The sequence below is a fragment of the Apis laboriosa genome, unplaced genomic scaffold (assembly GCF_014066325.1).
Source record: "Apis laboriosa isolate Shangri-la unplaced genomic scaffold, ASM1406632v1 scaffold70_cov154, whole genome shotgun sequence".
Taxonomy (NCBI): Eukaryota; Metazoa; Arthropoda; class Insecta; order Hymenoptera; family Apidae; genus Apis; species Apis laboriosa.
The window spans coordinates 506,658-531,194 of record NW_025224195.1 but is presented as its reverse complement, the minus strand read 5'-3'; the positions used below and the strand labels follow the sequence as shown (position 1 = coordinate 531,194).

The 24,537-nt window shown below is 35.7% G+C and overlaps 3 protein-coding genes across 6 annotated transcripts; 2 read left to right on the top strand and 1 right to left on the bottom strand.

The window, feature by feature from the left end:
* The first annotated feature begins 1,132 nt into the window (after positions 1-1,132).
* Positions 1,133-10,687, top strand: LOC122719173. The gene is made up of 3 exons (XM_043944776.1): positions 1,133-1,229; positions 8,474-9,764; positions 10,233-10,687. The coding sequence occupies exons 2-3, from the start codon at positions 8,504-8,506 to the stop codon at positions 10,394-10,396; spliced, it is 1,425 nt and encodes a 474-aa protein (XP_043800711.1). The 5' UTR covers positions 1,133-1,229; positions 8,474-8,503; the 3' UTR covers positions 10,397-10,687.
* Positions 10,688-16,592: 5,905 nt separating this feature from the next.
* On the bottom strand, positions 16,593-19,894 carry LOC122719138 (probable isocitrate dehydrogenase [NAD] subunit alpha, mitochondrial). The gene is made up of 7 exons (XM_043944727.1): positions 19,888-19,894; positions 19,613-19,762; positions 19,190-19,312; positions 18,287-18,459; positions 17,812-18,046; positions 17,467-17,745; positions 16,593-17,384 (listed from the first exon to the last, which is right to left on the bottom strand). Exons 1-7 carry the CDS (start codon positions 19,888-19,890, stop codon positions 17,145-17,147), a joined length of 1,203 nt encoding a protein of 400 aa, XP_043800662.1. The 5' UTR covers positions 19,891-19,894; the 3' UTR covers positions 16,593-17,144.
* Positions 19,895-20,613: 719 nt separating this feature from the next.
* On the top strand, positions 20,614-24,537 carry LOC122719209 (heterogeneous nuclear ribonucleoprotein M). 4 transcript variants are annotated; one of them, XM_043944837.1, is made up of 9 exons: positions 20,614-20,740; positions 21,014-21,389; positions 21,495-21,773; positions 21,865-22,111; positions 22,193-22,369; positions 22,458-22,607; positions 22,698-22,897; positions 22,987-23,122; positions 23,236-24,537. In XM_043944837.1, the coding sequence occupies exons 1-9, from the start codon at positions 20,724-20,726 to the stop codon at positions 23,289-23,291; spliced, it is 1,638 nt and encodes a 545-aa protein (XP_043800772.1). In that variant the 5' UTR covers positions 20,614-20,723; the 3' UTR covers positions 23,292-24,537. The 4 variants fall into 4 exon arrangements, with proteins under 4 accessions (XP_043800772.1, XP_043800770.1, XP_043800771.1 ...); XM_043944835.1 differs by having other exon boundaries at positions 22,458-22,897; positions 23,236-23,307; positions 23,367-24,537; XM_043944836.1 differs by having other exon boundaries at positions 21,014-21,386; positions 22,458-22,897.

The window sequence follows — 24,537 nt, the reverse complement described above, 5'->3', positions numbered from 1 at the left end:
TCAATGATCACCTGATAAAGAGTAATTGATTAATTAAACCATAGATTAAAATTTAACAGTTTTTTTTAAAAATTTTTGATTAATAATTCTTTAAATGGAAAGCATCAAGCGATCGCCTTTTTAATCTTATATAAAAACATTCGTACTCCCGAGCATTATCTTAAATACACCCCTCAAACGATTAACGTAATTTGAACGAGAGCGTCCCGTCTTAAGATCAGACACGACAAAGGCACGCACTCATTTCAATTCCTTCTTGCATTTAAAGATCGATATTCGTACTCGCAACGCCGAGATTCTTCTCCTTTCAGTAGTGTAAACATATCCTCGATACGTCCGTGGAACGCATCGAAAGAAGACGCGAGGAGGAAGCGGCGTGGAAGGAGGGGGAAGAAGCGAGAGATACGAGGAGAAAAGATTCTCTTTTGCCTATATCTGTTTTCCACTTTTTTCATCCCCCCAGTGGCAGGCCGTGCTTGTACTCCTCTCCGTCTCCCCTCCCTCCCCCCCGTCTCTCCTCATCCCCCGTCGCTTCTCTTCCCTCTTTTTTTAGTGCCGCCCTCTCGTTCCTTTTTCCTTGCTCTTCCCTTCTTCCCATCCTTGTCCGCGCACCGCGCTCGCTCTCCCCGTCCCTTTCTTTTCCATCCTCGCCTCAAAATGTGGCATTCAACAGGGCTTCTACGGTGCTTGCGGTGGTGCGGAATCCGCGCCGGTTTGCCGCGACGCGGGGTGCATCGGGGAAATGATGCGCAGATTGGCCGGATCATCTCAAAAACCACCACCCTCCGCCTCCAGCCCTCCTCCTACTACCGTTCGTCCCCTCTGATTTCTCTTTCTCCCTCCCTCTCTCTCTCTCTCTCTCCCTTTCTCTCCCTTTCTCTCTCTACCTCTCTCGCTCCTTCTCTCGCCCTCTCGCCCCTTGTCGCAGGCACCCCGCTATCTCCCTCTCTGTCATTCTCGCGCTCGTACACTCTCGACTCGTCGACGGTCGCCAGGGATGGAATACAACCCCCACTTTCGCCACTGCCGCCGAACAACCACCCTGCCACCGCTGCCTGCCACGGTGCCCGACGACGAGTGACTGAGTCCTCCGATTATTATCTCATTTGCTGGCACGAGCACCACGCCACGTTACCGTCGCCCACCAGGATCCCCGTGTAGATCCTTGCTTCCGTGGATCACCGAGAAGAACCACCCCGGAAACCATCAACCTGTCGCCTCGTGTACAGGTGAGTCGAACTCGATCTGATTTTCAACCTGCTTTTTTTTTTTATTTCGTTTATTACCTCGATCTTTTTTTTTTTTTTTTTTTTTTTTGATTTTATCCATCGTTGTTCCGTGATATTTTTACCCCTTTTGTTTATCCCTTCAGTGACCTTCTCTTTTGGTCCCTCTCGGCAGACGAGAGAATATCTGATATGAGATCGTTGAATGCATGAAAATTGATGTTCTTTTTTTTTTCTTCTTTTTTTTGGGAAACGGGGGTGTTGGAATCTGTTGGTGTTCATTATCTTGAGACGATGATTCGACGAATGTTTGTTTGATTGTAAGGGTTTCGAACGACGGAGGGAATTACACGTGGGGAAATTTGATTTGTTGCGGGTGGATTGCCGTGTCGATTATCGAAAATGAAGTGGCAGGCCACGAAAGATCGGTTTGCGATAATTTATTTTGTTTATACTCGGAATTACATCGTGAAGTAGAAATAGATCCGTGTCGAATCCGACGTTGTTCGCTTTTTCATCGATTATATCCAATGAATTCAATCTAATTTATATCGATACAACGATCGAGTAATAGGATGGATGAGGGGGGAGGGGGGAAAAAAGAAACGATATAAGAGGATCAATTGAAAATTAGTATGTAACGCGAGTATGTTGTGAGTATCGTGTGTCTCCAGTAATAATTCATCGTGCAATCCTAGATTGGTCCCTACACCCCGCTTTGAACGCGCGTGTTTTCCTCTGTGCGATAATACCGATTATGTGTCCATCATATCGTCTGTTCGATTAAATGAAGATGATGAAGATCAGTTTACCACAACTTTACGTACAATAAATGAAAATATTAATACGAATTTTACTGCATTCGATCTAAAAAAAAGGAAAAAAAAGAAAAGAGAAGGATTATAGAAATTTGATTTACCGTTTATTTAACCGGTTAATAAATTAAGTAAAACTTAATTAAAAAAGTACATAGATATTAAAATTCTTTTTACGTACACGTGAATTATCTCACGTGTACAAAAAATTTCATCTATAAGATTCGAAAAGATTATTTTCTTTTCTTAACGCAATGATTTTTCAAACACATTGATTTGATATACAACAAATCATAACCGTCTAATGCATTTCGAGGTGCAACAATGTTAAGAGTTTCGAAAAAGATTTGATACGAAGACCCTCTATCTTCATCCACCAATAATTTCTCACCGCAAGAATCTCGACTTGCATCTCATCCAACCAATTAATCCTCCCTTTCTTCCGTAATCTTTCGCGGTTATCGATTGTACCGCAATTTGTGCACCCTCGAAAGCATTCAAATCCCCTGGCCGTTCCTTTAAACCACGATACGCCATCGCTGCTAATCTTAAGCGCTAACGAAAGAGTTCGTATCGATGCGCCTGGTTTTATTTATCGTCGGTATACATACACATCCGATCCTCCGTGTTTCGTTATATTTTCATCCGCGTTTTCCTTCCTTTCTTTCTTTTCCCTTTTTTTCCCCTTCCCCCTCTTTATTTTTACGAGCATATACAGAGGAATTACGCAGAGAGAGAGAGAGAGAGAGAGAGAGAGAGAGAGAGAGAGAGAGAGAGAGAGTTCAACCGTAAAGAAAAAAAATAAAAAAAATAAAAAGGAAATCGAGTTCTACCGCGACTGACATTTTTTCCTTTTCTTTTCTCTCTATGCAAAGCGAGATCGTTCCGCGTCTGGTCGCAATAAAAATGTTTATGCGGTCTGTAAAGGGATCGCCTTTGCTCGAAGGGAAAACGAGGAGGATATGGAGGATAGGGAGGAGGAGGACGCGAAGAAGGCGAAATCGGTCGAGATATCTGTTAGGACAGGGAATTAATTCGCTTCTCGCTTCATGAATGCGCATTTTTTTTTTTCTATTTTTAGATACTGGTAAATAATATTTTGCTTATCTTGCTTTGATACTAATAAATAAGCATTAATAAAGTATAATATCTTGGTAAAAAAGGAAGAAAAGAACGAATAAAATATTTCTGTATAGAGAACGTTTAAATATAAAAGATAATATTAAGAGAGAATAATTACACGGTGAGAGTATGTTTATTAAAATTATTAATGATCGAAACTATTACAAATATTACGATTTATTATTATTTATTATATTATTATATTATTTATTATATTATGTATTATGCTTATTTATTTTTCTTTCTTCTCTCGAACTTTTTTTTATTAGGATTCCCTTATCTAGGATTCTTCTACTTAATTACACGAACAGAGAGAATCAAAGAGGAAATTAATCGAGCGTAAATGGAAAACGATAAATGGAAATTAGATACGCAATGACGCTACGAAATTGAAATTTGATATTTTGATAACGATATGAAAGATACAGTGGCGAAGAAAAATTCTGAGTTTAATTTTTTTAAACAGAGTTTACATATTTTTACTTATAATGTGATAACAATTTATTGGGACGAATTCAAATATGCGCGCATAATGTATTTCCAAACAATCGTATGCAGTCGTATAAGAAATTTAGCAAAAGCAAAAACACGAGAACGTGGAAAGGAAAAGCTAACGAGAAACACAGAGGCATAGAGAACACAGAAGACCTATAAAGGAAGCAAATAGATGAAAGTGGATTAAAACGTGGATGAAAGCAACGAAAATATAAAAGATTGTAGACGAAGAGAAACACGATGAAAAATACGAAAAAAGGACGAATAAAAAAGGAAAATCAAACAACAAAAATGAAGATAATAATTAACTAACGAAAAGGAGAAAAAAAGAAAAATTCGCGCAAAAAATATAAACCATATAGAAGACCGAGAAACAAGATCATCAAGAGGAAGAATCAAAGGCGTAAAAAGGAAACAAAAATATTTAAAACATACAATAGATAGATCCAATAAATCCGTACAACCACTAAAACCAACCACCACCCCCTCACCACCCACAAGAAAAAGAATGGTGAACAACACGTATAAAGCGTACCAAGAACATATATACATAAGGAAGGAAAGAAAACGAGGAATCAAGACGAGTGCAAGGGATAAGTGAAATCCAAAGGAGCGAGCGCCAAAGAAAGAAAGAGATAGAGGAAGAGCAAATGAATTGGACGAAAAGAGACGAACGAGTCGTCGATTTGGGGAAAGCGGAAGGGCGGGGAGGAGAGGGGTATGGAGAAACGAGAGGAGCAGCAATGCAAATATTCGCGGCGACAGAGATTGAAACAATCCGCCAATTAGAATCGTCGACGTGAACGGGATTATGCAGATTCGCGCGGTGGGTGCGCGGGCAGAAACCGGGAACGGACTGGCAGCTGCCGCACCGCTCGCTTAATTCAATCCACCGAGTTGTCTTATGAATCGTAAACCGGGCCTCCCCCTCCCCCTCCCCCCCACCCGCGCGAAACTGAAACCATAGTCGCGAGAAGGATGGGCTCCCGTAAGGAAAATGATGATCGTTGAGGTTGCGGTTGGTTCGACCGATTCCACACGGATGGACGGAATGATAATGCAAAACTTGTGCATTATCATTCCGGGGATGGGGGAGGGGGAGGGAATCGTTCGCTTTATCGCAGAACTGACTTCTATCGGGGAAGGAAGACGGATTAGTCGTACGTTGATGATAAAACGTTGGAAAAAAATATGGATCGTAATTTGTAATCAGGAAAATGGATAAAATTGGGTAACGAGGAATATGGTTATTTTGTTTGGAGGATGGATAGAATAGAATCTTTTTATGTTTTTTTTTTTTTTTACACGGAGGAGATTGGTGGATAGAAAATTTTAATTGGAAAATCGTAACTGATAATCAGAGATAAGATTGAATGAAGTAATCGATGACTTTGTGTAATTGCACGCGTTTATCGCATACGCGATATTCATCAAAATGAATAGCTGCCTCATTTTTCTTAATCGTTAATAGCGTCGGGTGATCATCTTCTTTTCTGAAAAGAATAAAATAAGGTCATGGTGGTTAATGTCAATCAATCCTACTTCGTTTTATAATATATACATATATATATATATATCAACGTTTCAATTTAATTTTATTGTAATTTTTATCGTATCGTACAATACAATACAATGAAAAATCCATTTTGGAAGAAAATAATCACCTGTTAAATATATTTTCTCTCAGATTATTATTATCCTCTCTCTCTACAGATACAGATTTTCCAATAAACTGTATCGCCCGTGTATCGCATATCGCAAGATGTTTCGCGCGAAACAATCGCGTGAAAGAGGAATACGAGACGCTATCATCCATTAAAGAAACGATACAACGACGGATTGAAGGTTGACTACTAGAGGGGAAGATTGAAATGTATATTGCGATTTTTAAAGGACACTTAAATAGAATATTACGAGGGTTGCCGGTGAAAATGTGTTACCATTGACTTTTAGGGAAGGGAGGGAGGGAGGGAGGGAGAGGGAGAGAGAGAGGGAGAGCCCAGTGGGGGATAAATTGTTTCGTGCAAGAGAATCTCAAGTAAATACTCGCTTCTCGACGATACTTTCCTCGACGTTTCTTTATATCCCCGTTGGTAATAGAATAAAGAGTCGACCGCACGCAATGGAAATTCTCACTTTTTGCATAATTGACGTATCCTCGGGAGCGTAGCGGCACGTTGAATTATTTTATCTCGGGGGGTAATGTGATTTAAATAGGAGGGACCAGGAGAGAAGATGCTGTAACGTTTCCATAAAGTATTAGAGGGGGATGTAAATTTCGCTGCAATTCCTTCTCTCTCTCTCTCTCTCTCTCTCTCTCCTCTCTCGTCGTTGAATTTTTACAACGTCGAAAAGAAGGATAAAAAAAAAAAAGAAAGAAAGAAACAAGAAGAAAAGGATCGAATAAAGTGGTCGCTGCGATCTCAAGAAATTAATGTCCCTCGCGAAAATCCTCTTCGTGTTGTTCGAAGCTTGACTTTAAGACAACTGAATGGGGGAAGATATCACTGAATTTCGCGAAGCTTTAAAATTTCCTGTTTGAGAGGCTCGCGATGTAAGCAATGGAAACGCGTCTCTATTGTCTTGCAGGCAGCCATCGCGGGCAGGGGGAAAAAAATCGTTTCGCGTCTCCGGGGATTCTTCGGGGAAAGAGTATCAACGGCATCCGCGATCCATTTACTTTACTTCGACGTGGCTATTTTTAACTATTTACTTTGCTTTATCGAAAAGAAAATTTAAGTAGATAACGAATAATCATCTTCTTGTTTTTCTCTTAAAAAAAAACCTTCGAAAAATATTCATATTCGCTACACTCTCATTCCCTCTCATCACCAAAATAAATTTCTTTTCGAAACGGATTTCTTTCAAAAATGGGAGATGGGGGGGGAGGAAGAAATCGTTTCCATTTCTTTTCATCAAAGATCGAATATTTCTTTCATAACGATCGAATGATATTCAGAGGAGGGAAGGGAATAAAAGCGGCGAAAAACCGTGGTTCTGACCGTTTCTGCCGTTTCACGCTCACTTCGAGAGGAATCGAAAGATTTTCGATGTTGAAACGGCGATGCGGAGACGGCGGGAATTATGGGCGCGCTGCGCCACCGACGACGAGAGAGCCCGTATTTATCACGAAGAGTAAAACTGACAGCAGTCCATTTCCTGTTCGTCCTGCCTGTCTGGCTGAACATAATATCTTCTGACGAAACAACGTGGACGCCGTTTGTTTGGGAAACAATGGACCGAAACAATACCCAATCCCTCCTCGGTGCGCGGACACGGATACAGACCACCATTTCCACGCCCCGTTACATTATTCTCTCTTTCCATCGACGAAAGAATCTTGGCGCGGGGAAAGACTTGGTTGAATTCTCGCGACAAACAAATTTTTCACTACGCTCTCTTAATTTTTGCAAAAATGATCGATCGTTGTGAGAAGATTTTTCTCCAAACATTTAAATAGTATTTGTATATAATAGGATAATAGAATCTATTTTATTTTTTGTTTTTTCCAAGAAATTGTTTGCCAGTGTATTCCATTTTCTTTAGAATATATAAATCAATCGATTGAAGGATTATAAGGGTGTTGATGAAACTTGCTTAACTGATCACTAATAAGGAAAGTATGTTTTGTTTCTTCTTTTTAACTGTTGAGTTCGAAGATATAGGATATACAGGCGCGTGTTGATAGCAACTTTAAGCAGCTTAAGCGCTTAATAAGTGTTCTCATAAAGTGGTAATTGATAATGACCATCGAAATTTAAATATAAAAATTCAACGATATGATCTTCGTGATATGGGGAAATACAGATATTTATCAAATATATTTCAAAATAAATGTGCATACGTACATATAAATGTACAAAGTGTATTGATCTAACATTTACATTACTTACGTAAATAAATCAGAAATTGAAATTTTATTTTATCAATTTAATCAATTAACGCTAGGAAATATCATAAAGAAGAGTAATAAAAAGAAATACTTAATCGTATCGATAGAAGAGATTAAGACAATCAAATGGCAAAGATTGTAGAACGAAGGAGAGATCATCGAAAAAGAGAAAGATAAAATTACGAGGCTCCTACATAATTAAATTTCAAATTGATCGAACAAGTTCTAAATTATATATATATATATATCAATCGCGAAGATCCGTCGGATGTGGGGAACCTTACTAATTACTAATTGTTCCCGGCTCGATTGTTCATACGAACGTGGCGCCAAGTTTAATTGAAATACCTACGATCGTAGATTCTCATTAACGATTTCTCGGGGATTCCTCCGCGAAGACGTTGGCGCGAAACCGAACGTGCACTTGACAGAAATTAGTAATCCTTAATGGATGATGCGAAGCAAGCCTGGCGGTATTACTCGTCCCTTATCCAGTCATAGGCGTTGCCTTGCCTCTCGCTCTTAGACTCGACAATGGAGGATATTCAATTAATTTCTGAAGACAATAGTAGCGCGTCTTCGCTCCCACGATTCTACGCTCTCGCTTACGACCATCTTCCTCCCCGCGTTCGATCGTTACAGGATACGTGTATTTAATCCCTATAAGAATATTAATTGTACACTTGCATACGCGCAAAAGATATATATTTGAATACACACATCGAAATTAATTTTTAAAATTATTAGAACCGAATGACGAGGAACATTGTTCAAAGAATTATATAGATTTTGTAATTAATTATCATCTGGAATGATATGTTAAAAATTCAATTCGTTTTTATCCAGAATATATATATATATACTCCCACTTTGTTCGTAACATTTACCGTCTATCTAACACTTTCCAACTTCTCCTCCTCCAGTGAATCATCCCCTGAACGAGCAGCAGAAACATGACAACGACCACGGGTGATCCCTCGACTCTGAAGAGTCCAGCCTCGTTGTCCGGCGGCGATCTGGTCTCCCGCCTTCTGGCGGCTACACCGCCCTACTTGTACAACGTGCCCTTAACGCCGCACAGCTTCTTCTTCAGCGAGATGTTGCGCTCGTTCGTGCAGGCGAAGAGCGAGGTGTCGTCGGCCGGCAACACGTCGACGAGCGCCCCTCGCCGCCGCAAGAGATCGTGGAGGGACGCTCGGGATCGGCCGTTGGAGTTGACCACGAAGGAGAGGCAGCAGCAGCATCACCATCATCACCATCACCATCACCATCACTCGCAACAGCAGCAACAACAGCAGCAACAACAACAACAACAACAACAATCGACAATGGACAAATACTTCCAACATGGCCAACAGCAGGCGGAGACGAGATTGGAGAACGGAGGCAAGCAGAGCGACGGCTACGACCCGGCCAGCAAAGTGGGCAACTTCGAGCAGAAGCCAAGCTTCGACATCTTGAAACCGGTTGACGAGAACAAGGGTGAGTTCGGGAAGCAGAGCAAGTGTTTCTTCGACGAGAGGCCGCGCCACTTCGAGCAGGCCCAACCGCCCGAGACGATGTTCCCCGGCGAGTTGCACAAGGTGAAGCCGGAGGAGACCCACTCGGGCGAGCGCAAGAGTTGCAATTACAACGACAGAAATCATCCGTACGACGAGCGCGGCGCGAAGGGGAATCAGATAGGGAATCAAGACTTACCCCCCCTCCTGTCGGATCAGAAGAAGCTCGATTTCTCGAGGAATTTTCTCCCCGGCCTTCCACCACGGGGCTGCGAGATGCTCCCATCCGTGAAAGGATTCGGCCTACCCGGGAACGTGGCCAACCCGGAATTCCTCCCCGGCCCGCTTTGGTACCCGCCCTACCCAATCCCCCAATCCTATCCAGGCATCGACCCCTTGCACTTTTTCATCGATCTTCGCGTGTCCGGCCACATTTGGGACAGGAAGCTGAGCGAGAGGCAGCTCCCGTTCAAGGGGAAGCATTGCTCGGCGTTCAGCGTGCCCCAGTCCAAGGAGTACAACAGCAACAGACCGTTGAACTTGACGAGGGACGAGGCTGGCACGTCGAAGAGCGGCGAGGAAAATCCACGCGGCACCAATTACATCCTCAGACATCTGACCAGGACGTACAGGGACATCGGCCAGGCGAGGAAAGGGTCAAGGAGCGAAACGTCCGGGGACAGCGAGGATAATTCGAAGGACGTTGATAACAATAGTGGGTGTTCATGTTTAAAGTTGTCTTTTCTTATATAAATGTTTGTGCTTTTATCGAGTTGTACTACTTTTTGTTGATATAGATTTGAGTATATAGTGTCTTAGTGGAACGATACGTGACAATTGAGAAAATTGATTTCTTTTATCTTTTAGTTTAACTTGATCTTTGCTTGATCTTTTAGTATCGAAATATATCGTAAATATCGAGCTTTAAATTACGATTTAATTAAATTAATTCTTTGATAAAATTGATAATACTTGCACTTCTTCTTGTGGAAAGTTATTCTAAAAATTCTCTTCTTCGTTGAATACAGTTTTTCTGTTTCTGCTTTCCGTTTCAGACAAAACTGTCTCGATAAAAGAAAACGACGAACGAAAAGTTTAATACTTTTTTTTACTTTTTAATAAGTAAGAAAGAAAGAACTCAATTACCCTTGATTAATTTTAAAAATTTTGTTACAAAACGCAGGCGAGAGGTCCCCGAAGCAGGAGGACATCGCGGTTGCCTCGACGAGCCCGGAAGAGGAGAGGAAAGATCTTCGAGCGTTGATAGGGTTGGAGTTGGTCGTGGATTACGTGAAAGAGCCGAAGGGGGATACCTCGAACGAGCAGAGTTCGCAAGTAACCGAATAACTCGTGAAAATCGAACCACCCTTTTTTTCGTTATCGCCTGTATAAATTAGCATGTAGCTTACCGACACTTTTACCGACCTACCGGCCTGATTTTCACTCGACGACTTCGTCCTTCATATAGAGAGACGGACTTAAAACAAAAAAAACGCGGAGACTTCTTTCGATCGTTGCAGAACAAATCAAAAGTTAAAAAAACGGATCGTCAACCGAATATTAGATTTGCTAATTGCTATATCGCGTTATACTTAATGATACAATATATTTCGTTCCCTTGTATCCTCGTATCTTAAGAATTTTTGATTTCTTAATATCTATTGATATTTATTATCGTTTCTATTTCCTTTATCGAACGAATTTTATTCTTTCTTTCTTTTTTTTTTTTTTTGAGATATTTCTATCTCAAAAAATCTATTTTGAGATTTAGTCGTAATTTATTATAGTTGATAATTACTTTTTTCTTGAGCGTATACGATGAATATTGAATTTTTCCGAGATATTCTTTTAGCTTAGTTTAATTTTCCTTTTTTCTTTTTTCCTGTTTTTATTCGATGTGAATATTTAGAAACAACTTTGCACATTTAGAGACGATAATTAAAAGAACTAGCAGCCTCGAACTTTCATCTGGTGCTATCTGTCGCGTAAATGGCAAACCGTGTGTTGTTCCGTTTCTAATCCTGACGGTATCCTTCAGATATCGATCGCACGCTCGATTCGTGATGTAATCGAAACGCGTACACGTAGCGTGGAACGTTTCTTTTCTTTCTCTTCTTTTTGTTTTTTTTTTTTTTGATATCGTTGTTCAGTCACGCACTTACCAGACAGAGAATGAGATTCTTCACTCCGAGCAATCTGCGCAATCGTGTCTGTTATTCTTCCGAGACTCGACACTTTCTCCCCATGGAGAAAGAGTCATTTTCTTAGCGAGGAGAGAAAAGATCGTAGAGATCTCTTTCGTGGATACGCCGCCACGTTCCAAATTCGACTGTATGTGATATGCGATGTACATATTATATAGTAGCGTTCTATTGTATCTATATGTATTAATAGAAATCATTCGACTCCTGTATATTGAACGTAATAAAAGTAATGCGATTCAATCAATCGTGGACGTGTTCTTTCCATCAAAATACCTCTGCTTCCTATTGATAAGAGAGAGAAAAAAAAGAAAAAAAGCCATATTTAATAAAATACCTCGAAGACTTTCTGTTCAATTGAAACTAGAGAATAATTTTTCACAAACCTTTTCTTTAACGAATCTTAGACGAAGACGAAGAAATACGGACTCGATTTTTCGGAATGAAACAGAAGGCGAGGTAAGGGACGGGTGCAACTTCATGGTGCTTCTTCATCTCTCTGAATGCGCCACCACTCGTTATAATCGAGGAGTACCCTCGAAGACACGCACACGTACACACACCGAATATCCGTCATATTCAGCCCCGATATGGTCACACCCTCTCACCCTCATCGGCCTCTTCTTCGCGTTATTTGACTAATAAACTTCTATCCAAGTATCCTCTCCTTCCTCGTCGATCGAGACACAAGTTTCGCCTCTCCCGTGTAGTCGACAGGCCTCTCTTTGACGCGGCCGTTGACAGAGGACAATTAGGGGAACACACCGAGGAGTCCTCGATGTGTGCGCGCGGAATGACAAGAGATACGTGGCTTTTAGGGACGAGGGCAAATCTGTGACGGGAGATATCGATCTGCCGTCTCATTTGCAAAGGAAAAGTTGAATGGAAAAGTTCGTGGGCGATGTTCGCGCGCGATTAGACCAACGAAGATGCTCTTCCACGTACGCAACCCCCCCCCATGGAAATTTTATTTATTTCTGCACAATTAACAGGAAACGTTTCTTTCCTCTTTCCAATGTTTTTTAATAACGAAGGAAATTTTATGAAATTGATGATACATGATGTTTGATGATACATGATGAAATAGACGTAGCAAGGAGATAGCATTGTTAATTGTATACTGTATCGATGAAATTTTATATTATGAATAATATCATCGTAGAAGGCATGTTATGTGTAATAAACATCGTTTAAATCAGGTTTATTCTTTTTCCCCTTGTAAGGAAACGATTAATAATTTGTATCGTGTATATATAAATAATGATATTTTTCCCCCAAATATTTTACATATTAAATTTAAATCGCCATTGAAACGTGGTATCGTGATAAGCACCAAGATCACTTCACCCTTGTTGCTCCTATCAATTTTCGCTATTTTGCGGCTCGACTCTGGAATCACAATGACATCATTCGATCCGACTCTCTTAACAGGTGCTTCGACTAATTTGTAGCGCGTGATCGCGTAGCTCCTCTTTGTTCACTTCGATGAACGGCTTTTCCGCTCCTGAAATCGTGTATACCTAATTCGAAACGTTAATACGACATTTATGGTATTATACTGTGAAATGGAAACGTACGTTACGATATTTGGAAAATTTTCCGGTTAATAGGATTAATCGATACGAGATTCGTGTAGCTTTAATCCGCCATTGTTATCGATTCTCGATTTGACAATTATTATTATTATTATTATTATTATTTGAAAAAATGAAAGAGCTGTATGTAATTTCTGGACTCTTTTTAGCAAAAAATGGGAGGGAAAAAATTTATCCAATCTTTTTTTCACATTCAATTTTGTCTTACGATTACTTCTTCAATCGTTTTTTTTTTTTTTTTTTTTCATTTTTACTAGAAAACTTTAAAAAGGAAATGTAAAATATAAATGGATCATGGACAATCTGCAATCATAAAAGTGAACTTCGAAAGACAATTGTCTGATTTATTTTTAATCGCAATTTTAAAAAAATGTAGTTTTTAAAGAAACGAAACGAGACTCACCTTTTTAATACGGGATGTATCTTATCATCAACCTCATTCGAGTCTCTTACAGAAAATCTGACATCTCGCAAAGATTGCTCGTTCGGAGAAGGGTAAAAAGTTAAATCGATGTATCGATTTTCATTCTGGCTCGGTAAATCCGTCCATTGACAGGAAGATCACTGAAACAATCGCAAGAATAAGAACCGTTCTCCATTGTGTGCACGGAGGATCGAAAAGATCGTGCTCGACCGTGCATCTCGATCGTGAAGATAAAAATAATGAAACAGAACCTACCTCAACGTGACAACTGGCAGATCCATTAATCCATCGTAAGGCGATTACAAGCCATTCTCTGTGGAATGATTAATTAAGAGCGCAACTTGACAACGAGTAAAGAAATAAACAACAATTTCCTATTGATCTGATTACGAACGAAAGAATAGTTTCCCAGAGAAAATAGTTAGATAACATTTTGGATTACATGGGAAAATGGGATTAAAATTGTTTTATTATGCAACAATGGTTGAAAATTGAATACAGATCGAGTTTAAAACATATATTTGTATATTATTCGTGAATTTGTTTCGTTATCTATCATTACTTTTTGCTCACCGATTTATTCCGAGGCGTCCAATTACATCCAATTTTATTCTCTGTGATCGATCACTTTTTAACAATTAGAAATTCATGAAAAGTAACAAAATTTTAACATCAAATTAGATAATTTTCAGAATTCGGGATTTATCTGAACGAAACTAACGCACTATGAAAAATAAATCAGATATACAACGATTGGAGATACACAGATTATCCGAATCTAAATTTCAATTTTTAAACGTTAAAAGTTAAAGGACAATCAATGAATCTGTCGAATTTACATAAATAAATTTCTAACATATCTATAAAAATTTGTAACGATTTCTTTATTTCTTTTTATTCAACTCAGAGATAAGTCTATGCATCTTATGTATCATTTACATTCGCGAAACTCTTCACCAAGCAACTTAAGAAGAATCTCTTCAATAACAAGAGATAAGCCATGGCGTGGAAACATTTCGTGCGACACTTGCGCTCCAACATTAACATACATATAGAAAGAGAGAAAGAGAGAAAGGATGAAAGGAAGAAAGAGAAAGGGTGAATATTAAGCAGAAAATCTCTAGCTGCTCCGTCAGCAGCTTTTGCATTTCGGTTTGACGGTTTGGTTCCCTGAAACGATCGGATCCAACGATTATGAACACCGAGGTGGAAAATAAATTGCGGAACTCTAAACTGAGAGTACGTGGAGCACATTCACAGGGGATAGATACCGATAGATCCCCCTCCCCGATTTATTGTTCGGGTTCGAACTGTCGTTCGGTTTAAAGGCAGAAAACACGGCTTTCACTCGGGGTAAAGGGGTGAAAGCGGAACGGGGGCAGCGGGGGATCGAATGTAGAGGGGGAGGGGGGAAGAGGTGAGCGGGCGGTGCATGTGCATTATTGGAACGCGACGAGAGATTAAAAACGACTTTTTCCAAAGGATCGGTTCCATTGACTGGGGTGCATTGCGGCGAGTCCTGAATAATGCATGAAATTTGTTCCCCGGAATCGAATCGCTTCTCGTCACCGCCCGGCACCGGAACAAGAGAGCGGGCATAAATCTAAATAATTTCAACCCTCGAATTTTTATTATTCCTATGACTACGTCTGCGCCTCCCGCGTTTGAATATGCATGCCTCGCTTTCCGCACTTCGACCTCGAGTGTTCCACCTTTTGTGTAACCAGCCCTTCGCCACAATCACGATCAGTGCACCTTGCACTTGCCGCTTATAGATCGTCAAACGTTGTTAAACGATCGCTTAGAGATCGCTTGTTTCGGTCGTTTCGAATAAATTTCGATTAGACCGAAAGGAGATCAACTCGGAGAAACGGTTAATTTCTTCTTTTAACGTGTAAATTTATCTGATTTCTAAGTTTCAATTATATTTCTTCAATTGGTCATATTTTTGTAGCTATAACTTTAAAAAGGATAAAACAAAAAATAGTTAATATATGTATATACTAATTATATACATATATACTAAGAAAAATTTTCGTCATTCTATATATATATATATATATATATATATATATATATATATATATATCATAGTTGAATAGAAAATTTAATATTAAAAATTTACTAGAAGTCGGTCATTACTCACTCGGGGAATCTCGATAAATCACGGAAAGTATTAACGAGCAGCGAAGATGACACCGGATCTTTCCCCATTCCTTTCTCTTCCTTCGCCGACCATGAAATATAGCCGACAACTTTTCTCATACTTGAGAGTTTTCCTTAGAAGCATACTGTACTATAGAGAAAAGGGTAGGAGAAAGGGGAAAGTTATAAAGTGGTTGAGAATGAAAACTACAACATAACATCACAAAGAGTAAAACTTTGTAATATTGATATCGCAAGAATTATATTTTTACAATTAATTCCTTCCTTAGAATATAAGAATGTAATGTAATATAATAAATAGAAATTAAGAAATTCTCATATTACTTTCATATTTATATGGATAATAATTAGAGTTAGAGATAGTTTTTTTAATTATTAAAACATATGTATAGATAAATATACACTATGTATCGTAAACAGTTTTTATTTTTATATTAAAAAATAGAAAAATTTTATGTAATATCTCATCTCGAATTATTCTCTATGTCTCTATATATTCTCTTTACAATTGAGACATTCTTTATGATAATTATTAATAAATAATTAATTGAAAAGAATTTCTCAACAAAATATATATGAAAAAATTGTTTGAAATTCTAGCTTTGAAAAACGAGCTTCTAAAATGCAATAATCTTTAATAAAAAAAGTAGTAATTAATTTTCAATGTTATATTTCGTATATAGTAGAAGATATCAGGAACCGCATAATCGAAATTAGTGGCATGTTTTCTCTATCCTTCTCGAGCAATATTCTTCTTTTCTATCACGAATACCTCCTTGCATATTCTGTTTTTCTATTAATAAGTTGGAGCTTCCAGTATCCATTCACGAGATGGTGCCACGAATAAATAAAATTTGTTGTTAAATTTATTCCATTTATAGTTTATAAGAAAAAAGCAGCAGCAATTTTATATTTATAAATACTTGTTTGAGAAATATTGTAAATGAACTAATATGCAAATATTTTGAAATGAAAAACTTGCAGTGTTCAGAAAATTATATTAATAGTAAAAATACACAAGTACTTGTATGCTAAAAATTAGATGGAATTACGTAACTATATATAAACCACAATTTCATAAAAATTTTTATTGATTCTAATATATTATATTTATAATGATTTTTTAAAAAAGTTTTGGGTTAAATAATAAAATATAATTAGAATTTATAATATTTTATTTATGTGTAATACTGCGCAATTGTTTTTTTTAAATTCTTCCGCGAGGCACGCATCATTAACAACTTTATTTAAAAGTATTATACATTGTATCTAAATTAATTTACATGCCTATTTTTTTACAGATTCTATTAGAATCCTCCTTTTACAATAAAATAGTATGACAAACATACATGTATATGTATTCAGTCAATACACGCGACTAAACTGCGTGTATTCCGTGGCAATAAAATCATATTAAATGCTATTACACATTAATAAATCCACGGAGATAAATTTAAATTTTACATTAATCTAATTCAAGTACTCAACAAAAAATTATCTAAATGAATGTAAATAGATGAATAATAAAATATTTTTTATCCATTCTGAAAATCTCTGCAATTTAATTGAATAAATTGCAGATATTTCCAAGAAGTCCATTGAAGTTAATTTTGAAAATAATAATTATAAACATGTTTAAAAACGTTTTACTTCACATGTGTTATTTCTACGAGTATTTGGCAGTTTATACCCAATAAATTTTGCATCATCTATTTTGCTAATGTTAAAACTTTTTTGCAAATTTCATCAGTATATTCGCTACATTTTGCAGATCCACCAAGATCTCCTGTTAAATGTTTACCTTCTTTAATAGTTTCATAAGCACAAGTTTCTATAATTTTTGCGTGTTTATTTAATCCCATATATTTAAGCATCATTACAGCAGAAAGTAATAATGCTGTAGGATTTGCTTTATCTTGGCCTGCTATATCTGGAGCAGTTCCGTGCACCTATTTTAAAATAAAATTATTATTAAATCACACACTATTGCATTTGCAAAAATATTTATAAAAAAATTTTTTAAAAACATACAGATTCAAACAGTGCACCATTCAAACCAATATTTCCACTTGGTGTAAGTCCAAGTCCTCCAACAAGTCCAGCACACATGTCAGATAAGATATCACCATATAAGTTAGGCATTACAAGTACATCATATTGACTGGGATCTTGAACCATATTTAAACACACTGTATCCAAATATCTTTCTTCAAATTTAATAGATTGAAATTTTTGTGCAGCTTCTCTACAGCATCTTAAAAATAAACCATCTGACATTCTCATTATATTTGCTTTGTGTACAGCTGTCACCTATAAAATATATTAATAGTTATATAAGATAACTTAATCTTATTTTTAAATAAATAAATTATTAACCTTTTTTCTATTATTATCTTGAGCATATTGAAAAGCAAATTCTGCTACCCGACTGGAAGCTTCCTCTGTAATTAATTTAATTGACTGTACAACTCCTTCTACAATTTCATGTTCTATACCAGAGTATTCTCCCTCTGTATTTTCTCTAATAGTAACAACATCAACATTGTCATATAATGTCTTGTAACCTTCTAAGGAACGACATGGTCGAACATTAGCATATAAATTAAATTCTCTAAAAAAAAAAATTATTCATTGTATAATATAAAATAAGTGAATATTTTAATACTTCTTAAATCTTTGTACAAAGTAATCTAAATTAATTTAAATAATGATACGTTTACAATAATATTCATGATTATATAATTTAAATAAATTAAGATAGATATCTTAAGAATAAGAAAATATGTGAATAAGAAATTATGTATAATTAAAGAAGAATTCTTAATTATACAAAGATAAAAAGTAAACCTACTTTCTTAGTGCAAGATTTAAAGATCTGTGTCCTTTTCCTACTGGTGTCATTAATGGTCCTTTCAAACCAATTTTATTTCTATTAACTGAATCAATGGCAGCTTGTGGAATACCAAATTTTCCATCTGGACCTTTTACTGGTGTTACATCAACAGATTCCCATTCTATTGGTACCTAATGTTAAAGATAATATAAAAATTATAAATATTATATATTTATACTTATATTATACTTGCATATTATAAGAAATAGAAAATATTTTAATAAAATCTTATTTAATATTAAATACATTCATTTTCATTATTATTATTATATCAAAAAATACATAGACACATATATTAATGTACATATAAATACTAAAAGTTGAGTAACAGTGTTATGCAATACATGATATATGAATGATACTATTAAAATTTTTTCATTCATGCTGAGAAATAATGCATTGTTGCTTTTTTTAATATTAACACTATTTTATACATTATCATTAAACATAAAAATAATTTAATAATTTGATGTATTTAATTAAAGTTTACACATAATATACATTACATATTTATAAAAAAAAATATATAAAATAAAAAACATACCTTAACTACAATAAGAGCAGACTGAATTAGCCTACAATTGGATCAACCTGTATAAGAGTAAGATTAAAATAAACTCCTTAAGGTTAGTAGTAGGACACATGGGGTCACCTTGTAAGGTTCAAACAAATAATGCAAAAATACAAACAAATACACAATACTCTTACACTATATAAAAATATAACAGAAATACTGAACATGCTATGAACATTTCTATTCAACATTTCTATTCTATTTCTATAGAACATGCATATTACATAAAAATATCGTGCATAACAAAAATTATTAACTTACAAAATTATATGTAAAAACCAGTTTACCTTAGCAGCATCAAAAATTTTTTGAACAGCAATAGAAATTTCAGGCCCGATGCCATCTCCGGGAATAAGTGTACATTTATGAACTTTACTACTGTAAAAACGGACGCAGCCAATTTTTGGAACCTGTTAATCAAATATCGATATTAATAGTTATTCATAAAAATGTGCACAAAATAATATTATACTTAATAAAAAAACATAATATAAAGGTGATATTAGAAAAATAATATAATGTTAAAGAAAGACAAGAAAAAAAGATAAATGATATATGGATAGATAATATCATTACTAATACATTAGAACTCAGCAGAAAGATATATAACCAATCTATGAAGAATTCTAACCTTGTCATCTGGGAAGAGGTAAAATTACATTTACAACATGCTTGTTTCTGAGATTTCTTGATTGACAGGTGTTACTTACTGCATTTCGTATCCACTGCGCTGCCATTCTCACTGTAAATTTTACAATAAAAACACGAACTTCCACCACCCAAAGTAGTGCGCACGTCGAACCAACACCAAAACGAGGAATGAATCGCACTTGTGATTGGTTCCCGCGAAACAATGTCTTCTGCTATACAGAAACGAAACCACAGATTAAATATTCAATAGATCTATCATCCAATGTATTTTTCTGTCATATAATTCGAAAACTACATACTACTAGTCACAGACAAGATAATCAAATAGACATACCATCTTATATATTTATCATTCAATGCATTTTCATGTCACAATCTAAACTATATTATATGAAAATATAATAGATGATAGTTCTATTTTATATCTAATTTATAATTGAACTTCTAATTTTTTATATGATTAATACAGAATATAAAACATGGAATACAAAATTTTGTAAGATAGAGATTATTCTATTTTGCGAGGAAATATAATTGATGATATATAGGATATGACGAGTGACTCCATATGTACCGACATTTTGATTTATAAAATAATGACGAATGAAAAAAATTTTTTTATAATAATATCATTGTTTTTTAAATTTTTATTATTATTCTCTAAAATAAATTAATAAAATAAAAATATTAAGAAATTTTTTCAATATTTTTGTAATATTTTTATATTTGAAAAAAAATTTAAGTATCGAGTTTGATCAGGAAAACTTTGATTGGTTACAAAATTGAATTTTAATTTTTCCGAATCCAATAATTTGAATCTGAATATTTTTAATCAAATCATTTTTAAGATTATAATATAACTCTATAGAACATATAAAAAGATTTTATTTAAATATAACAAAAATAATTTATAATTGTAATATAACAATGTAATAATTATCGAAATGTTTTAACTGAATTTTTGAATTTTGTATGATTCTTTTTAAATAAATACCTATTTTTGAATACAGTAGTTTCCGGTGTGGTTTAGCATTTCCTTGATCGGCCATTTTATAAGACGCTTCGTGTCGCGTATGTTTGCATGCTCGGTATCTTTTACTCTTTTTAATTTCGAACTTTAATATAAGTTCCTTGATTGATTTAGTTCATTCAGTGAAAGAATTCTCAAGGATGATTAAACAAGAGGAGTAAGTATAAAATCTGTATTTATAATAATTTATCTTCAAGTTCCTTGTCGGCACGAAGAATCATGTTCAATTAAACCGACGCTAATACATTTTCCGTATAACAGTAGCATAAAATTTTTGAAAAAGTATTATTTTGATTGCATATTTTTAACTAAAGTTTATGTAAATCATAAATAAAAAACTCTATTCGAGTAAAATCTATTCATATATTAATAAAAAACTATAAAAATTTTTTTTATACATATTATTCTACATAATCATATTAAACATTAGGGGTCAAGTGCAGAATAATGATGAAAGGGACCGAAGTAGAGAACGTGATCGTAATAGAAGACAAGATCGACAAAATCGTATAAATTCTACAAGTCGTGATCGTAGTAGGGAACGAAACGATCGTGGTGGTCGAAAAGCTTCAGATCGACGAATCTATGTATCAAACATTCCCTATGATTTCCGTTGGCAAGATCTAAAGGACTTATTCCGCACAGAAGTTGGAAAAGTTGCTCATGTAGAACTTTTTACTGATGAAAATGATAAACCAAGAGGTTGTGGTATTGTTGAGTTTGAAGATTCAGATTCAGTAAAAATTGCTGTAGAAAAAATGCACCGATATGATATCAAAGGAAGAAAGCTGGTCGTCAAAGAGGTAGTTAGTATATTGTTATTTTCTCAACTTCCTTATATCCTATTATTATCATAAATTATTATCATATTTTGTGTTAGGAATATATTTTACAATATTTATTTATTTTAGGATTTTGATGTTGAACGAGATAAATATGGTCGCTTGGCAACAGCTCGTAACAATGAAAGGGTTCGTGATGATAGATTTAGAGATCCACCAAGACCACAAGGTGGAGGGCGTCAGAATATGAATGCTCCTGCTGGTGGTGGTGGTGGTGGTGGTGGAGGTGGTGGCGGCGGCGGCGGTGGTGGTGATAGTAAATTTGGAAATACCTATGGTCTAAGTACTCAATTTTTAGAATCTTTAGGTATTAATGGACCTTTAGTTACTAGAGTATTTGTAGCAAATGTAAGTATTTTTTTATACAAGCTGTATTTTTTAAACTTTAATAACTCTAAATAATGATAAAAAATTTAAGTATTCTACCTTATATATTTAGCTTGATTACAAAGTGGATGAAAAGAAATTATTGGAAGTATTTAAATTAGCTGGTAAAGTACTACATGTTGAATTAGGAAAAGATAAAGATGGTAAATCACGAGGATTTGGTGTGGTAGAATATGATCATCCAGTAGAATCTGTGCAAGCTATATCAATGCTGCACAATCAACAACTTTATGACAGACGTATGACTGTAAGACTTGATAGAGCAAATGAACCAGATATGCCACCAAAATTACCAGAAGGTATATCTTTATGATCTAAAAAATCCTACTTTCTTATATAGGCATACAAATTAATATATATAATAATTATATTTAAAATAGGTTTAAAAGGAATTGGAATGGGACTTGGAGCTGGTGGTAATAGACTAATGGATGTAGCTAGAAACATTCCTAATGTACAAGCAAATAATCCACCCGTTGTGAATCCTATTTCTGCTCCTGTATTAGCTGCTGGTGCTTTTGGGGCTGGTTTAAATAATGTTGTACCAGCACAGTTAGGTAAGTAGGTTTTATTATAAATGTAATATATATAACAAAATAAGATAATTATGATGCTAACGAAAATATATTTATATATTTATTATAGCATCTGCGTTGACAAATACAAATGCAGCAGCTCTTCAAGCAAGTCTTGCTGGAGGTTTGAGTGCTAACCTGACCACGAGTTCTTTGCTAAATTCGTCATTAACAAATGAATTGGCTTCTAATCTAAATAACTTCGGCGGAGGAGTTGGAGGTTTGTCTAATTTACAAGCCTCTTTAGCTGGTGGACAAAGCAACAATTCATTTGCGCCGCGAGGCTTATCTAAAATGGACAATGATGTAGGCTTCGGTGGAAACAATGCTTTTGGTGGTTCTAACTTCGGTGGGGGCAGAGATTTTGATGGTGGATTCAACAGAGGAGACAACGATCGTGTTCCTGGTGGAGGTGGTGGTTTCGCTGGAAATCAGGGACAAGGTGGAGGTGGCAACAGACAAAATACAAATGGTTCACGGCCAATGTCGGATACTATTCTTATAGGAAATGTATGCACTTTTTGAATGAAAAATTTGAATGAAAATTTATATATGAAAATTAATTTTTATGATTTTTTAATACATAATAATTGTAATAGCTTCCTCCAAATACAACATGGCAAATGTTGCGCGATAAATTCCAAGACGTTGGAGAGGTCAAATTTGCTGAAATGCGGGGTACTGATATGGGCATGGTACGATTCGCATCTGAATGGGATGCTGAACGCGCTGTGTGTATCCTTTTTAAGGTTTAATCATAAAATTAAAAACATATAATACAGATCATTTTTACATTAAATTTTAATTTAATATTTGCAAAGATTTTTCTTAACGATTTTTATATATAGCTATGATGAATCGGTCACGTATCGATGGCAGAACGATCGATGTTCGCCTTTACTAAAAACTGGAAACTCAAGGTAACATTAATAGAGAACTTCTGCAGAATTTGACGCTTAACCATAACTTATTGATGCAGCGAGAGGAGACTGGGTGTTCGTATGTCGTCTGCAGGATTGTTCCACTCCTGATGACAATACTTGAAATTCATCCTAGTAGTGTGGCAGAACTTAGGACAGTGGGTGAGAAGTATCTGTCGTTGGAAGATCAACAGTTGTGTTTTATGGCTACTTCAACGTTGAAACACTTATTGGCTGCCGATGATCACCCTTCCTTGCTACGACTATTTCATTCGAAATTCTTTTACCAGATTATCGTTCCTTTTTACAGTGGAAGTCTACTAATTGTTCACTCTTAAATTAATTTTTTCGAGTGATCGATACATAGTTTAGTTGTTAGATTTAGGTTCATAATGTTCTACGTAATCTATAGGTTTTTCAGTATATAGGTTTATGCTATTTACAGTAATTATCAAATGTAACTTGTAAGTTTATTTCTTAGTTTTCACGATGAGAGATCAATCGATTTTCCCACATTCCGATTGAACATGACGCTTTGGTCGTTCGCGGAGTGGTTTATCGAGCAGGGACAGATTAATCTTTCAAGCATAAATATTAACGCGATATAGCTGTTACGGATTTTACAAGTTAAAGTTTATCTATGTATGATAGATACTTTCATGCACAATCCTACACAGATCGTGGACGTGTGTCGATTTGTCTGTGGTATCGTCGCACTTTATTCTTGTATCCAATACATAGCAAGATACATCATGGCTCAACAGGGGACTATATTGTTTTCATTGTAGTTCTGCGATTTGATCTTTTATTCACGTCGCGTCATATCGTTCTAGTAACTTGGAGATTCAATTGTAGTTGAGCATACAAAATTTTAGTTGTCATTAGGAAGATCCCTTTCAGTTCACTCGTTTCGAGACTTCAGTGAACAAATATTGGATGATTTGTCTTATATATTGCAGAATTTGTCTTACTTATTGTGCAACAATAATATGTTTACCAAAAAATACAAAATATCTTTGTCTAAGAAACAATTTTTAATATCTTTCGGATTTTAAGAAATCGAGTAACAGCTCTTTTCAACTAATTTTATAAATATATTCTTTGGTAAACATATTTCCTCTCGCCATGTAGATCTCGAGGAACATTCTGCGCATTGTATAACACTCTTGTATAACCACGACATCATGACAGTGATTGAATAAAATCCAAATCCGTTTTGACTACAAAAAA